The sequence below is a fragment of the Haliotis rubra genome, unplaced genomic scaffold (assembly GCF_003918875.1).
Source record: "Haliotis rubra isolate DU_JTF1 unplaced genomic scaffold, ASM391887v1 Scf812, whole genome shotgun sequence".
Taxonomy (NCBI): Eukaryota; Metazoa; Mollusca; class Gastropoda; order Lepetellida; family Haliotidae; genus Haliotis; species Haliotis rubra.
The window spans coordinates 164,936-181,608 of NW_025767538.1; the positions used below are offsets into that span (position 1 = coordinate 164,936).

Below are 16,673 nucleotides of genomic sequence, written 5' to 3' on the forward strand. Positions count from 1 at the left end.
TGCTTGGTCTAGAAGTGGTATGTCAGAAATGAATACTGTATGCTTGGTCTAGAAGTGGTATGTCAGAAATGAATACTGTATGCTTGGTCTAGAAGTGGTATGTCAGAAATGAATACTGTATGCTTGGTCTAGAAGTGGTATGTCAGAAATGAATACTGTATGCTTGGTCTAGAAGTGGTATGTCAGAAATGAATACTGTATGCTTGGTCTAGAAGTGGTATGTCAGAAATGAATACTGTATGCTTGGTCTAGAAGTGGTATGTCAGAAATGAATACTGTATGCTTGGTCTAGAAGTGGTATGTCAGAAATGAATACTGTATGCTTGATCTAGAAGTGGTATGTCAGAAATGAATACTGTATGCTTGGTCTAGAAGTGGTATGTCAGAAATGAATACTGTATGCTTGGTCTAGAAGTGGTATGTCAGAAATGAATACTGTATGCTTGGTCTAGAAGTGGTATGTCAGAAATGAATACTGTATGCTTGATCTAGAAGTGGTATGTCAGAAATGAATACTGTATGCTTGGTCTAGAAGTGGTATGTCAGAAATGAATACTGTATGCTTGATCTAGAAGTGGTATGTCAGAAATGAATACTGTATGCTTGGTCTAGAAGTGGTATGTCAGAAATGAATACTGTATGCTTGGTCTAGAAGTGGTATGTCAGAAATGAATACTGTATGCTTGGTCTAGAAGTGGTATGTCAGAAATGAATACTGTATGCTTGTTCTAGAAGTGGTATGTCAGAAATGAATACTGTATGCTTGGTCTAGAAGTGGTATGTCAGAAATGAATACTGTATGCTTGATCTAGAAGTGGTATGTCAGAAATGAATACTGTATGCTTGGTCTGGAAGTGATATGTCAGAAATGAATACTGTATGCTTGATCTAGAAGTGGTATGTCAGAAATGAATACTGTATGCTTGGTCTAGAAGTGGTATGTCAGAAATGAATACTGTATGCTTGATCTAGAAGTGGTATGTCAGAAATGAATACTGTATGTTTGATCTAGAAGTGGTATATCAGAAATGAATACTGTATGCTTGATCTAGAAGTGGTATGTCAGAAATGAATACTGTATGCTTGATCTAGAAGTGGTATGTCAGAAATGAATACTGTATGCTTTGATCTAGAAGTGGTATGTCAGAAATGAATACTGTATGCTTGATCTAGAAGTGGTATGTCAGAAATGAATACTGTATGCTTGATCTAGAAATGGTATGTCGTGCTTGAAATGAATACTGTATGCTTGATCTAGAAGTGGTATGTCAGAAATGAATACTGTATGCTTGGTCTAGAAGTGGTATGTCAGAAATGAATACTGTATGCTTGATCTAGAAGTGGTATGTCAGAAATGAATACTGTATGCTTGATCTAGAAGTGGTATGTCAGAAATGAATACTGTATGCTTGATCTAGAAGTGGTATGTCAGAAATGAATACTGAAATGAATATGCTTGGTCTGGAAGTGATATGTCAGAAATGAATACTGTATGCTTGATCTAGAAGTGGTATGTCAGAAATGAATACTGTATGCTTGGTCTAGAAGTGGTATGTCAGAAATGAATACTGTATGCTTGATCTAGAAGTGGTATGTCAGAAATGAATACTGTATGTTTGATCTAGAAGTGGTATATGTCAGAAATGAATACTGTATGCTTGATCTAGAAGTGGTATGTCAGAAATCAATACTGTATGCTTGATCTAGGAAGTGGTATGTCAGAAATGAATACTGTATGCTTGATCTAGAAGTGGTATGTCAGAAATGAATACTGTATGTTTGATCTAGAAGTGGTATGTCAGAAATGAATACTGTATGCTTGGTCTAGAAGTGGTATGTCAATGAAATGAATACTGTATGTTTGGTCTAGAAGTGGTATGTCAGAAATGAATACTGTATGTTTGATCTAGAAGTGGTATGTCAGAAATGAATACTGTATGTTTGATCTAGAAGTGGTATGTCAGAAATGAATACTGTATGCTTGATCTAGAAGTGGTATGTCAGAAATGAATACTGTATGCTTGATTTAGAAGTGGTATGTCAGAAATGAATACTGTATGCTTGATCTAGAAGTGGTATGTCAGAAATGAATACTGTATGCTTGATCTAGAAGTGGTATGTCAGAAATGAATACTGTATGCTTGATCTAGAAGTGGTATGTCAGAAATGAATACTGTATGCTTGGTCTAGAAGTGGTATGTCAGAAATGAATACTGTATGCTTGGTCTAGAAGTGGTATGTCAGAAATGAATACTGTATGTTTGATCTAGAAGTGGTATGTCAGAAATGAATAGTGTATGCTTGATCTAGAAGTGGTATGTCAGAAATGAATACTGTATGCTTGATCTAGAAGTGGTATGTCAGAAATGAATACTGTATGCTTGATCTAGAAGTGGTATGTCAGAAATGAATACTGTATGCTTGGTCTAGAAGTGGTATGTCAGAAATGAATACTGTATGCTTGGTCTAGAAGTGGTATGTCAGAAATGAATACTGTATGCTTGGTCTAGAAGTTGTATGTCAGAAATGAATACTTGTATGCTTGATCTAGAAGTGGTATGTCAGAAATGAATACTGTATGCTTGGTCTAGAAGTGGTATGTCAGAAATGAATACTGTATGCTTGATCTAGAAGTGGTATGTCAGAAATGAATACTGTATGCTTGGTCTAGAAGTGGTATGTCAGAAATGAATACTGTATGCTTGGTCTAGAAGTGGTATGTCAGAAATGAATACTGTATGCTTGATCTAGAAGTGGTATGTCAGAAATGAATACTGTATGCTTGGTCTAGAAGTGGTATGTCAGAAATGAATACTGTATGCTTGGTCTAGAAGTGGTATGTCAGAAATGAATACTGTATGCTTGGTCTAGAAGTTGTATGTCAGAAATGAATACTGTATGCTTGATCTAGAAGTGGTATGTCAGAAATGAATACTGTATGCTTGGTCTAGAAGTGGTATGTCAGAAATGAATACTGTATGCTTGTTCTAGAAGTGGTATGTGAGAAATGAATACTGTATGCTTGGTCTAGAAGTGGTATGTCAGAAATGAATACTGTATGCTTGTTCTAGAAGTGGTATGTCAGAAATGAATACTGTATGCTTGGTCTAGAAGTGGTATGTCAGAAATGAATACTGTATGCTTGATCTAGAAGTGGTATGTCAGAAATGAATACTGTATGCTTGGTCTGGAAGTGGTATGTCAGAAATGAATACTGTATGCTTGGTCTGGAAGTGATATGTCAGAAATGAATACTGTATGCTTGATCTAGAAGTGGTATGTCAGAAATGAATACTGTATGCTTGGTCTAGAAGTGGTATGTCAGAAATGAATACTGTATGCTTGATCTAGAAGTGGTATGTCAGAAATGAATACTGTGGCGTTTGATCTAGAAGTGGTATGTCAGAAATGAATACTGTATGCTTGATCTAGAAGTGGTATGTCAGAAATGAATACTGTATGCTTGGTCTAGAAGTGGTATGTCAGAAATGAATACTGTATGCTTGGTCTAGAAGTGGTATGTCAGAAATGAATACTGTATGCTTGGTCTAGAAGTTGTATGTCAGAAATGAATACTGTATGCTTGATCTAGAAGTGGTATGTCAGAAATGAATACTGTATGCTTGGTCTAGAAGTGGTATGTCAGAAATGAATACTGTATGCTTGGTCTAGAAGTGGTATGTCAGAAATGAATGCCTGTATGCTTGGTCTAGAAGTGGTATGTCAGAAATGAATACTGTATGCTTGTTCTAGAAGTGGTATGTCAGAAATGAATACTGTATGCTTGATCTAGAAGTGGTATGTCAGAAATGAATACTGTATGTTTGATCTAGAAGTGGTATGTCAGAAAATGAATACTGTATGCTTGGTCTAGAAGTGGTATGTCAGAAATGAATACTGTATGCTTGGTCTAGAAGTGGTATGTCAGAAATGAATACTGTATGCTTGGTCTTGAAGTGGTATGTCAGAAATGAATACTGTATGCTTGGTCTGGAAGTGGTATGTCAGAAATGAATACTGTATGCTTGATCTAGAAGTGGTATGTCAGAAATGAATACTGTATGCTTGGTCTAGAAGTGGTATGTCAGAAATGAATACTGTATGCTTGGTCTAGAAGTTGTATGTCAGAAATGAATACTGTATGCTTGGTCTAGAAGTGGTATGTCAGAAATGAATACTGATGCATTGGTGTAGAAGTGGTATTGTCAGAAATGAATACAGATGCCATGTTAGGTGTTATGACTGGGAGTACTGAATTAATGTCTATACAGAATAGAATTACCCAGATAGTGTAGTCCCCAAACCTCAACCAATCAGAAATCCCTGTTGGAACAGCTTAAAGTTATTGTAGCTGAAGTAGTTTGATTTGCTGAATCTGTCTTTGTCTCTTGGTATGCAATAAAAACATTTAAGAACCTTTTGATTAGGTAGCTGTTTAGTATATCCCCAAAAATATGCATCTCTGATTTCGTCCTTGGTCAGTATGATTTTGTTTTTATCTGACTGACCAAAATTATACATTTACACTATCATGCCCATATGAACATGATAAAGTTTAGAGCTGTACAAGCATCATCTGAAACAACTGGACCATAGATGCTGTAACTTGTCAATAAGTTCACCTGCTTGATCCCGTTAAAGATGATACACAGCAATCAGACAAAACGCTTCAGACATTCCTCAGCCACAAGTGAAACAGTATTACTGAAGGGTGTTACATATGAGAATATAACCACTGGTGTTTTGCATGTGTCTCCCAGACAAAGGTCATCCTCACATGGTTTTCTTACTGATCTTCTTTGCCACATGTCACTTGAAGGCTCAAGGTCAAGGTCCCAAGATAAGTCTTCAATAAGATATTGGGAATTTCTCTAGAAGTGTGTGCCTTTGTTATTGAGCTGTGTTATAGGTATACCAAGAAATAATCCATCCAGCTCTCATGCCATCCATCTGTCTATCTGTCTGTCTATCCAAAGAAATTTTTGTTCTACCAATAACTTGAAAACTATGGGTTGGATCATTTTCAATTTTTTCTGGACCACCTTTTGTTATGTGGACTTGGGGTACATGGTTGTCTGTTATGTGGACTTGGAATACATGTTTGTTATGTGGACTTAGGAGTACATGGTTGTGTTTTGTTATGTGGACTTACATGTGGTTGTTGTTATGTGGACTTGGAATACATGTTTGTTATGTGGATTTGGGGTACATGGTTGTCTGTTATTTGGACTTGGAATATATGTTTGTTATGTGGACTTGGAATATATGTTTGTTATGTGGACTCGGGGTACATGGTTGTCTGTTATGTGGACTTGGAATACATGTTTGTGGATGTTAGGAATACATGTTTGTTTATTGTGGACTTTGGAATACATGGTTGTTGTTATGTGGACTTGGGTTTTGTGGATTTGTTATGTGGATTTGGAATACATGTTTGTTATGTGGACTTGGGGTACATGTTTTTATGTGGATTTGGAATACATGTTTGTTATGTGGACTCAGGGTACATGGTTGTTTGTTATGTGGACTTGGAATACATGGTTGTTTGTTATGTGGACTTGGGGTACATGTTTGTTTGTTATGTGGATTTAGGGGTACATATTGTTTGTTATGTGGACTTGGAGTACATGGTTGTTTGTTATGTGGACTTGGGGTACATGTTGTGTTATGTGGACTTGGAATACATGTTTGTTTGTTATGTGGACTTAGAATACATGTTTGTTTGTTATGTGGACTTGGAATACATGTTTGTTATGTGGACTTGGAATACATGTTTGTTATGTGGACACGGGGTACATGGTTGTCTGTTATGTGGACTTGGGAATACATGGTTGTTTGTTATGTGGACTTGGAATACATGGTTGTTTGTTATGTGGACTTGGAATACATGGAATTGGAATACATGTTTGTTATGTGGACTTGGGACACATGGTTGTTATGTTATATGGACTTGGAATACATGTTTGTTTGTTATGTGGACTTGGAATACATGTGGACTTGGGGTGTGGTTGTTATTATGTGGACTTGGAATACATGTTTGTTATGTGGACTGTTATGTGGACTTGGAATACATGTTTGTTTGTGTTATGTGGACATAGGGGACTTATTGTTTGTTATGTGGACTTGGAATACATGTTTGTTTGTTATGTGGACTTGGGGTACATGGTTGTCTGTTATGTGGATTTGGAATACATGTTTGTTATGTGGACTTGGAATACATGTTTGTTATGTGGACTTGGAATACATGTTTGTTATGTGGATTTGGGGTACATGGTTGTCTGTTATTTGGACTTTGAATATATGTTTGTTATGTGGACTTGGAATACATGTTTGTTTAGTGGACTCGGGGTACATGGTTGTCTGTTATGTGGATTTGGAAAACATGTTTTTTATGTGGATTTTGGGTACATGGTTGTCTGTTATTTTGACTTGGGATACATGTTTGTTATGTGGACTCGGGGTACATGTTTTTTATGTGGATTTGGAATACATGTTTGTTATGTGGACTCAGGGTACATGGTTGTTTGTTATGTGGACTTGGAATACATGGTTGTTTGTTATGTGGACTTGGGGTACATGTTTGTTTCTTATGTGGATTTAGGGTATTTATTGTTTGTTATGTGGAGTTGGAGTACATGGTTGTTTGTAATGTGGACTTGGGGTACATGGTTGTTTGTTATATGGACTTGGAATACATGTTTCTTTGTTATGTGGACTTGGAATACGTGTTTGTTTGTTAAGTGGACTTGGAATACATGGTTGTTTGTTATGTGGACTTGGAATACATGTTTGTTTGTTATGTGGACTTGGAATACATGGTTGTTTGTTATGTGGACTTGGAATACATGTTTGTTATGTGGACTTGGTACATGTTGGACTTGGACTTGGAATGTGTTGTTTGTTATGTGGACTTGGAGTACATGGTTGTTTGTGGATTGTGGACTTGGTTGTTATGTTATGGAGTTGTTTTGTTATGTGGACTTGGAGTACATGGTTGTTTGTTATGTGGACTTGGAGTACATGGTTGTTTGTTATGTGGACTTGGAGTACATGGTTGTTTGTTATGTGGACTTGGAATACATGTTTGTTATGTGGACTTGGAGTACATGGTTGTTTGTTATGTGGACTTGGAGTACATGGTTGTTTGTTATGTGGACTTGTGGAAGAACAGGGCCAGGGTAAGTGTTCTTGATAGGCAGAAGGCAGTCAAAGGCTCACATGTATTTGATCCCTAGTATAACTAGTGGTATCCATTCAATTGTTTAATAACTTGGGTACCTAAACAGTCTTCATACTCTTCTTGCTAACCATCTCACAATTCCTCTCCTCACCTAACTCTCCTCTGTATACATGCAGTGGCTAGAACAACCTCCTCTAACTCTCCTCTGTATACATGCAGTGGCTAGAACAACCTGTTCTAACTCTCCTCTGTATATAGATGCAGTGACTAGAACAACCTCCCCTTACTCTCCTCTGTATACATGCAGTGACTATAACAATCTCCTCTAACTCTCCTCTGTATACATGCAGTGGCTAGAACAACCTCTTCTAACTCTCCTCTGTATACATGCAGTGGCTATAACAACCTCCCCTAACTCTCCTCTGTATACATGCAGTGACTATAACAATCTCCTCTAACTCTCCTCTGTATACATACAGTGACTAGAACAACCTCCCCTTACTCTCCTCTGTATACATGCAGTGACTAGAACAACCTCCCCTAACTCTCCTCTGTATACATGCAGTGGCTAGAACAACCTCTTCTTACTCTCCTCTGTATACATGCAGTGACTAGAACAATCTCCTCTAACTCTCCTCTGTATACATGCAGTGGCTAGAACAATCTCCTCTAACTCTCCTCTGTATACATGCAGTGACTAGAACAACCTCCCCTAACTTCGCCTCTATATACATGCAGTGACTAGAACAACCTCCCCTTACTCTCCTCTGTATACATGCAGTGGCTAGAACAACCTCCTCTAACTCTCCTCTATATACATGCAGTGGCTAGAACAACCTCCTCTAACTCTCCTCTGTATACATGCAGTGACTAGAACAACCTCCCCTTACTCTCCTCTGTATACATGCAGTGGCTAGAACAACCTCCTCTAACTCTCCTCTGTATACATGCAGTGGCTAGAACAACCTCTTCTAACTCTCCTCTGTATACATGCAGTGGCTAGAACAACCTCTTCTAACTCTCCTCTGTATACATGCAGTGGCTAGAACAACCTCCTCTAACTCTCCTCTGTATACATGCAGTGGCTATAACAACCTCCCCTTACCCTCCTCTGTATACATGCAGTGGCTGACTATTTTAGAACAAGATTACCAACACTCTTCTCGTACAACAAGATTACCCCCATTCTTCTCTGTTTTCAGACAGTGCTACAGGCTGTACACAGCTCGACAGTACAAGGATGAGATGTTGAAGACAACAGTTCCGGAAATCCAGCGGACCAACCTGGCTAACGTTGTGTTGCTGCTGAAATCTCTGGGAGTGCAAGACTTGCTGCAGTTCCACTTCATGGATCCTCCCCCACAGGTAAATTTCTCTCTCCACCATCTATGTCTATGTCAGTGCGGGAGTGAATAAATAAAGTAGTTCATGTATATCGTGACACTGTAATATGGAGGAGGAGATCCAGCATGTGTATGGTGTTGACAGGTCAAGGACTGGAGTAAATACAAACTGATGTGCCCCAATCACCAGCATATCCTGATAGATCTAAGGAACCTAACTCTTCATATCAAGGTGTTGCATCTTGGATGATGGAGCCAAAGATGAAGACTCACCATTAATGTTAACCTCCAACTGAGAACAGCATATTCTTCTTCATAGAGATCGTCCTTGGGGTACATATTATCCTTTTTCCAAGCTGAAAATGTCCTGTGACAGTTGTATCAATGTTTTTTGAATAAAAAGATTGTACAATAAATAAACTCTTTTATTTACTATACGGCCCCCACCTCACGGAGTTACCAACTGGGTAAGCACCTAGGCCCGTATCATCATTCCTTCTGCTGTCACTGCCCCTAACAGACGCATGTGTCGAGCAGAGCTGACCTTTTCAGAACGAAAAAGAATAATGTCTGAGACACTACCTGTATGTATGGTCTTTATTACCTTTGCTAAAGGAACAGTAAAGCTTTGCGGTCGGTTGTTTCATAATTGTGACTTTGTATTAATTATTTTACGCTAACTTTCCCGTGGTTTACGCACATGTTGCTCTGCCATGGCGGGAAGTTTAGCGTGCCACGTGGTTGTAATATTGCGTATTGAACCAACTATTTCTTCCCGTGGTAGCCTTCACGTATTTTTCAATGTTTTCTACGTGTATATATGCTGCTGGTCCGCCGTTAGCTACATGCTTGCGTGTTTGCTTTCAGGCGTTTTCCTCCTGTTCGGTCTGTGGACAAAGTATTCCACGGGCCGACAGGCATGACAAATGTATTGTCTGCCTAGAGAAGACCGGCCATGAGGCCGAAACCTGTGAGATTTGTTTGGGGTTTTCCCCCCGGGCTCAGAAGCGGAGGGCTGCCGATACTCTCTTTTATAGAGAGATGCGGGAGGCGGGAGGGGAACTTACCCAGGTCCCCCCGTCTAAGGCTAAAAAGTCTAAAGGGAAAAAATCCCGTAGCCAGTCCCCTGCTCCCGCTCCTGGTAGCGGTTTTGACATGACATTAATCACTCAGATGTTTCAGCAGCACGCAGACTCGATGAGGTCCCTCGTTCATGAGACGGTTGGAGGACTCCGGCAGGAGTTCCTCGCCCACTCTGAGCATGGGGCGGAGAGTCTTGGGGGGGGATCGCCGAGCCCGGCTCGATCCCTAGGCCTTGAGGCGTCTGTTGACCCGTTGCCTCTGGCTTCGGGTCCGGACGCCTCGGCTGCCCCGGAGAGGGAGGTGCTCCCAGTCCCCCTCTCGGAGTTGGCGCAGGGACCGTTGATGATTCCTGGGGTTCCGATCCCTGCGCCCTCCCGCCCCATGAGAGCGGAGGCACCAGTTCTGCCTGGTATGCCTCCAGCGTCTCGGGACCGGGGTCCGTGCACGCCTGCAGGCACTGACGCGGGGCACTCTGTCTGCTCTTCCCTCTCTGTTGTTCCTAGTGCTAGGCAGCCCACCGGGTCGGGGTTCGGGTCCTCTTCGCGAGGAGACCCAGCCTCAGACTCGGGCTCGGGCGCTGAGTCGATGGATACTGGGGAGGTCGAGGAGCAGGAGGGTGCCTTCCGTTTCTCTTCGGCTCTGCGGGAGGTCCGGCAAAGGATTGCCGAGTACCTACCCCAGGCCGCGGTGCCTGTTAGCAGCTCGGACACGGCTGAGTTCCGCTTGCCAGGCGAGGCGTTTGCCCCTAGGCAGCCTACGCAGACGCAGCTCCGCATTCTGCCCTCGTTAGTACAGGACGTGGTGGATCCTCTCTTGTCTGGTCTCCGTCTCCGATTTGACTTGCCGGAGCTTGTCAGGAGATACCAGCTTGGGGAGGATTCCCTGTTCGTGGTACCTATCGTGGACGAGTGTGTTTTTACTTCAGTCGCCTTGGGGGGAGGCTCGGCTTCCTCTGGAGCAGCTCCGGCTGCTCGGCAAGGGCGTGTTACTCCACCGTTTGCCCTCGCGGGCGCCCCCCTGCGGCATGCGTACCGTACCTACGAGGAGGTTTACAGGAACGCTATGCAGCAGGTCAGGGTGGTGGTCCATGAGGCCTACCTCTCCTCGATACAGAGGTCGGCCCTGGAGGCGGAGGGGCATGCTGGTGACGTTTCGCCGCATGTCGTGCTGCTCCGTCAGCTATCTGAAGTACAGGCCCACCTCGCGCGCGACTCTTTGCGGTCCGCTGCGTCGACGGTGATGTGCGCAGTCATGGGGATGCGCAAGCTGTGGCTGTCGACGTCTCGTTACTCGGCAGCGACACAGCAGACCTTGCTGGCCCTCCCCTTCCGTCTGGGAGCGACCCTCTTTCCAGGGGCACAGCAGGTCATACGGGAGGCTGCCGCTGCAGCTACCTCCTTCAAGGACTCTAAGGCCTTGTTGGAGCACCCGCGGGTGTCTCGCCCCCGCGCTCCCGTTCCACCTTCCTCCGCTGGGGTGCAGCCTACACCCGAGTCCGCTGGCTGGCTTCGGCCGCTTGGCAGGGGTAAGCGGAGGCACAGGTCCGCCAAGGGTAAGGGCAAGGAGCAGTCCTCGACTGTCTCCCAGCCTTTTCGCGGGCCCGGGAGGTCTGCCCCGACCTCCCGTTAACCCATCAGGCTGTCGTTCAAGCCGTGTGTCACGCCCAGTCAGCTCCGCTTCTCGGGACGACGCACGCGCTCTTACCCGACGTCCCAGTGGGAGGCCGCCTCTCTCTATTCCTGCCGGAATGGGAGAAGGCTACACAAAACACTTGGGTGCTGTCCACCATCAGTGTTACCACTGTGGAAGCGAGGTCCGCCCGACTTCACCGGCATACGCCGCACTCAGGTGCCGTCATGTCAGGCAAGGCCGGACATATTGCGCGACGAAGTTCAGGCTTTGCTGGACAAGTCCGCAATCGAGCGCATTCCACCGGGAGAGGAACAGGCGGGATTTTACTCCACGTGGTACTTCCTCGTCCCGAAGAAAGACGGCGGGTTCCGTCCCATTCTCAACCTCAAGGGGTTGAACCGCATGCTAGAAGTACCATCCTTCAAGATGGAGACACTGCACTCGGTGATCTCATCTGTTCAGCCCGGCGATTGGCTCACGTCAATCGACCTAAAGGATGCGTATCTGCATGTGCCCATACATCCATCGTTCAAGCAGTACCTTCGGTTCTCTTACGACGGGATGTGTTACCAATTCAGGGTGCTCCCCTTCGGCATATCGACTGCCCCAAGGGTGTTCACCAAGCTCATGTTGGTCCCGGCTACCCTTGCTCGCTCGCAAGGAAGGCGTTGTTACCCTTACCTCGACGACTGGTTGCTCGGAGCACTAACACAGCCAGCGAGTCTAGATGCTACTCACACAGTGATAGACATTCTAATTCGACTGGGGTGGATAATCAACCTCAAGAAATCTGACCTGGTACCCACCCAGGACTTGGTTTTTCTTGGGGCGTGATTCCAAACAAACAAGGATCTCGTTTCCTTGTCGCCCGACCGGATCACCAGAGTTCGGGAGATGGTTTCTTCGTTCCTCTCCCAGCCCCAGGCACCAGCACGGACTTGGCTCCGTCTACTGGGCCATATGGCGGCGACGATCTCTGTAGTGTGGCGGGCGCGGTTGAGGATGCGCCCTATACAGCAAGCTTTGGCACGGCTGTGGGCTCACACGGAGGACCTGGAGCGCAGTCTCACAGTCCCCGGGTGGTTGACACCTCACCTTCAGTGGTGGACCAATGTCGGGAATCTCACCAGGGGGATCCCCTTGGAAATCCCGACGCCAGCTCTCACAGTTCAGACCGATGCGTCCCTCACGGGCTGGGGGGGTGTTCTGGGCAGTCTGTCGGTGTCCGGACTCTGGTCCGAAGCCGAAGCCCACCTTCACATCAACGTGTTGGAACTGAGAGCTGTGCGGTTGGTTTTCGAGCGCTTCAGAGAGCATGTCCGTTGCCAGGTAGTCCGTCTTCAGTTGGACAACCAGACGGCCATGTCGTACATCCTGAAGCAGGGCGGCACGGTGTCCCCAGCGCTCCTCCGGAGGCGTGGGACTTTCTCCTCTGGTGCGACCAGTCGCGATTGTCAGGTACTCCCTGTTTATCTCCCCGGGCTGGAGAGCGCGTCGCGAGCAGGCAGCTCTCTCGCCGGATCCTGGCCCCGCGATCGAAGTGGATGCTCGACAGGCAGATTTTCAGAGTAATCTCCCCCAGTTATGCGATTAGTTCCAGGTGGATCTGTTTGCGTCCGGTGGGGCGAATCAGACACCCTTGTTCTGCTCTCGAATACGGACCCAGAGGCGTTGGCTGCGGCCTTCTTCCTGCTGGATTGGACGGGCAAAGTGCTCTGGGCGTTCCGCCGTTACCACTCATTCCCGTGTCCTTTCACAGCTGTCCACCCAGCCAGCTCGGCTGCTTGTGCTACTGGCACCGCTTTGGCCGTCACAGAGCTGGTTTCCGGTAATTCTCAGGTTTCTGGCTCAGCCTCCTGTTCTATTACCTTCTGACCGGACATTCTCACTCCAGAGCGGGCCCACCCAAATCCATGGATTCAGTGGGTGGCTTGGCCTCTGCCAGGTCTAGCCTCGAGGCACGCGAATTCCTGCAGCAGTTGCAGACACAATTCTGGCTTCGGTGAGGATTCGACAAGCGTTCAGTATGAGGATAGGTGGTCCCGCTATGCAGGCGCTGGTGTTCAGATAGGGGCATTGCAGATCCCTTTTCTCTGCGGATTTAGTCCGAGTATTGGAGTTTTGCAAGCCCGTTTGGAAGAAGGCCTGGTGACCGACCATTCGCGACTACTCCACCGCTATTTCCACTTTTCACACCTGTCGATGGTGCTCTTCTGGGGCAGCACCCTCTCGTCTGGCGGCTCAGCTTTCGCTGGGGCAGAGCGGGTTCGACCTGCTGTCAGGCCGAACCAGCCCACCTTGGGATTTGTCAATTGTGCTCGATTGGCTGTCCGGTCCAACTTTCTCACACCTATCGGCTATTTCCATTCAGTTGTTAACTTGGAAGGCTGTTTTTCTGGTGGCGGTAACGTCGGCGTAGGGTCGGCGATTTACATGCTATGTCCTGGCGCTGACTGTGTTTCACACTGATCGTGTCAGTATTCGCCTCCCGGATACGTACCGCCCGAAGGTCGATCACGCTTTCCATGTGACAGCTCCTATTGAACTTCCCACTCTTACCCAGCCTTCCACATCAGGGACCTCTGCAACGAGCACTCACCCGTTGGATGTCCGTAAGACCCTCAAAGTCTATATCAAACGAACGCAGGGAATCCGTACGGGTACCCAGCTGTTCTGTTGTTACGGTGGCGGAAAGGCTGGTGTGCCAGCGAGCAAGCAGACTTTGTCTCGCTGGCTAGTTTCGATGTATTTATTTGTGCGCTTATCAGGCTAAGGGCAAGCCTCCCCTGAGGGGTTGAAGGCTCACTCGGTCAGGGCAGTAGCCGCATCAAAAGCTTTTGCATCGGCACTCCCCATTGAAGAGATCTGCTCTGCCACTATTTGGAGCCGGCCTAGCACATTTATTCGGCATTATCAGCTCGATACACATTCCCGTGATCGTGCGAGCTTTGGCCATTCTGTTCTCTCCAGTGGACAGTGTCCTGCCACCCTGACCAAGTGAGTCTTGGTTCATTGGTTTAGTTTGACGCTACTGTACAATACTGTGTATTATTGACATGTCTGCTACTGGGAGCTAACTACCCACATTTCGTCTCTCTACGGAGTAATAGGTCGGTTGTGAGCGGTTTTTGACATTCCCCCCTACGGTGCTCACTAATCGACATGTGGTGGGTGGGGCTTTGTTTACATTTGTACCATGTGCGATTGCCTATGCTAACATATGGAGGTCGTCTTTGAGCACAAATCCTTCCTGTCAGTTCCCCTCCCATAATGCCTCTCGCGGAAGCGCAACTGGGACATGTGACAGGTGAGTGTTATGGCGTCTGTTAAATTTTTTCCCATTAACGATAGCTATTTGTGTGTGCTTGGACAGAATTCCCTCCTCCCTGGCCTCCGGTCTTTGGGAGTCTGTGTTTATGCATAATATGTACCCCAAGGACGATCTCTATGAAGAAGAATTAACCAAACCTGAAGAGGTTTTAAATTCTTCGAAGAGAGTCGATCCCTTGGGTAGGGCCTCCCGCCTCCCCGCAATTCTGTTCACTGATGTATTCAGCAGAAGGAATGATGATACGGGCCTAGGTGATTACCCAGTTGGTGCGCATGCGCAACGGGAGGTAACTCTGTGAGGTGGGGGCCGTATAGTAAATAAAAGAGTTTATTTATTGTACAATCTTTTTATTCAAAAAACATTGATACAACTGTCAAAGGACATTTTCAGCTCGGAAAATGCATAATATGTACCCCAAGGACGACTCTCTTCGAAGAATTTAAAACCTCTTCAGGTTTGGTTAAATTTTGTTTCATGTTTGATAAATATATCAGTTGATTGTTGTTCACAGTTTAGTTTAAATGTCAGAAGATACATGCGAAACAAATCTGTCATTCATGTTTGATAAATATATCAGTTGATTGTTGTTCACAGTTTAGTTTAAATGTCAGAAGATACATGCGAAACGAATCTGTCATTCATGTTTGATAAATATATCAGTTGATTGTTGTTCACAGTTTAGTTTAAATGTCAGAAGATGCATGCAAAACGAATCTGTCATTCATGTTTGGAATAATGTTTTGCAAGTGTTGAACAGGCAACACAAGTAGTGTGACAAGTACAGAAGAATATGTCACACATTACTGTCCCTCCAGGAGAGCTAGGGACCAGTGTGGTTCTGTTTTGCTTTTCATCATGTATAGCTGTAACATGGAAAATACAGAAGACAAATTAACAAAAAATATAACGTAATTGTTCCTGATTTTCAGGACAACATCTTGAACTCGATGTACCAGCTGTGGATTCTCGGTGCCCTGGACAACACGGGTGCACTCACACCCATGGGGCTCAGCATGGTGGAGTTCCCCTGGACCCCGCCCTCTCCAAGATGGTCATCGTCTCCCTGGAGATGGAGTGCAGTGCCGAGATCCTGGTAGGTGGATTAGTGTTTTGTTGATGGTGTTGTCTTTACCAGCTTTTAGACAAATATGATGGGTGTTCGATGGGTACCTTGTAATGAATCTACTAACATTACATCACACTTGTTGGTCTTCTGCAGCTAATTCATACAGGTATTTGATGGATACTTGGTACCGGTAGTGTCTTCACTTACCTTAACGGTTACACAGGCCAATACATAAAATGGTTTTCTGTTTATTAAGAAATTGTGCTTGTTATTAACAAATATACATGTACATTTTACAGACACTGAAACATGGGAATCACATATATAGTTCTGTAAGTCCACAGTGTGTGAAGTGTGCTCATGGTTATTATCATGTAGTGCCTTGTATAAACCTTGTATAAACCTTGTGTAAACCTTGTAGGCATCTTGCTGTGTCATAGTGAAACTTGGGAGGAGTGCTGCTTTCAAGTGTACCCTGCTGGAAGGTTATAGTCAGATTGTCTAAACAGCCATTTGATATGGAACTAATGTGGATCACTGACTGAGTAAAGTACATAGAGAATACTACACGAGGTCTCATTACATACGAATTATATGAAACGAGTGTCCTTCCTATGGTATCTGACCGAGCGAAAGCGAGGTCAGATAACATAGGAAGGTCACGAGTTTCGTATAATTCGTATGTAATGAGACCGAGTGTGGTATTTTATTTATTACCCACGTCTTACATGCATTAAATTGACAAAATAGCGTATTTTTGTGAATATTTTGGTTTCAAACCCGAAACCTGTTTCATAAAGAGGTTGCGGAAGAGTTTTGTACTGTAGTACAATATTTGCATGGCGTCACTGTAATGACGTCACTGCCTTGGTAACCGGCGATCACGATGCATGTCAGTTGTCATCGCCTCGTGCAGCCTCCTACAGTAAACTACTCCGTAGCACCCGTTTCTTGGTTTGCAGCTGCTTCACTTTCGGCTCACATCACTGGTGGAAACATTGCGTTTACGTTTTTCGACGGATATAATGTCTCAGTTCG

General features: G+C 44.7%; 1 protein-coding gene across 1 annotated transcript in view; it reads left to right on the forward strand.

Moving 5' to 3' along the window:
* LOC124261850 (pre-mRNA-splicing factor ATP-dependent RNA helicase PRP16-like) overlaps positions 1-16,673 on the forward strand; it is a 94,033-nt gene that overhangs the window by 50,110 nt on the left and 27,250 nt on the right. Inside the window, 4 exon segments of the mRNA XM_046696223.1 lie at positions 7,154-7,178; positions 8,383-8,545; positions 15,499-15,595; positions 15,598-15,662. Of these exon segments, the coding sequence (XP_046552179.1) occupies positions 7,154-7,178; positions 8,383-8,545; positions 15,499-15,595; positions 15,598-15,662 (350 nt within the window).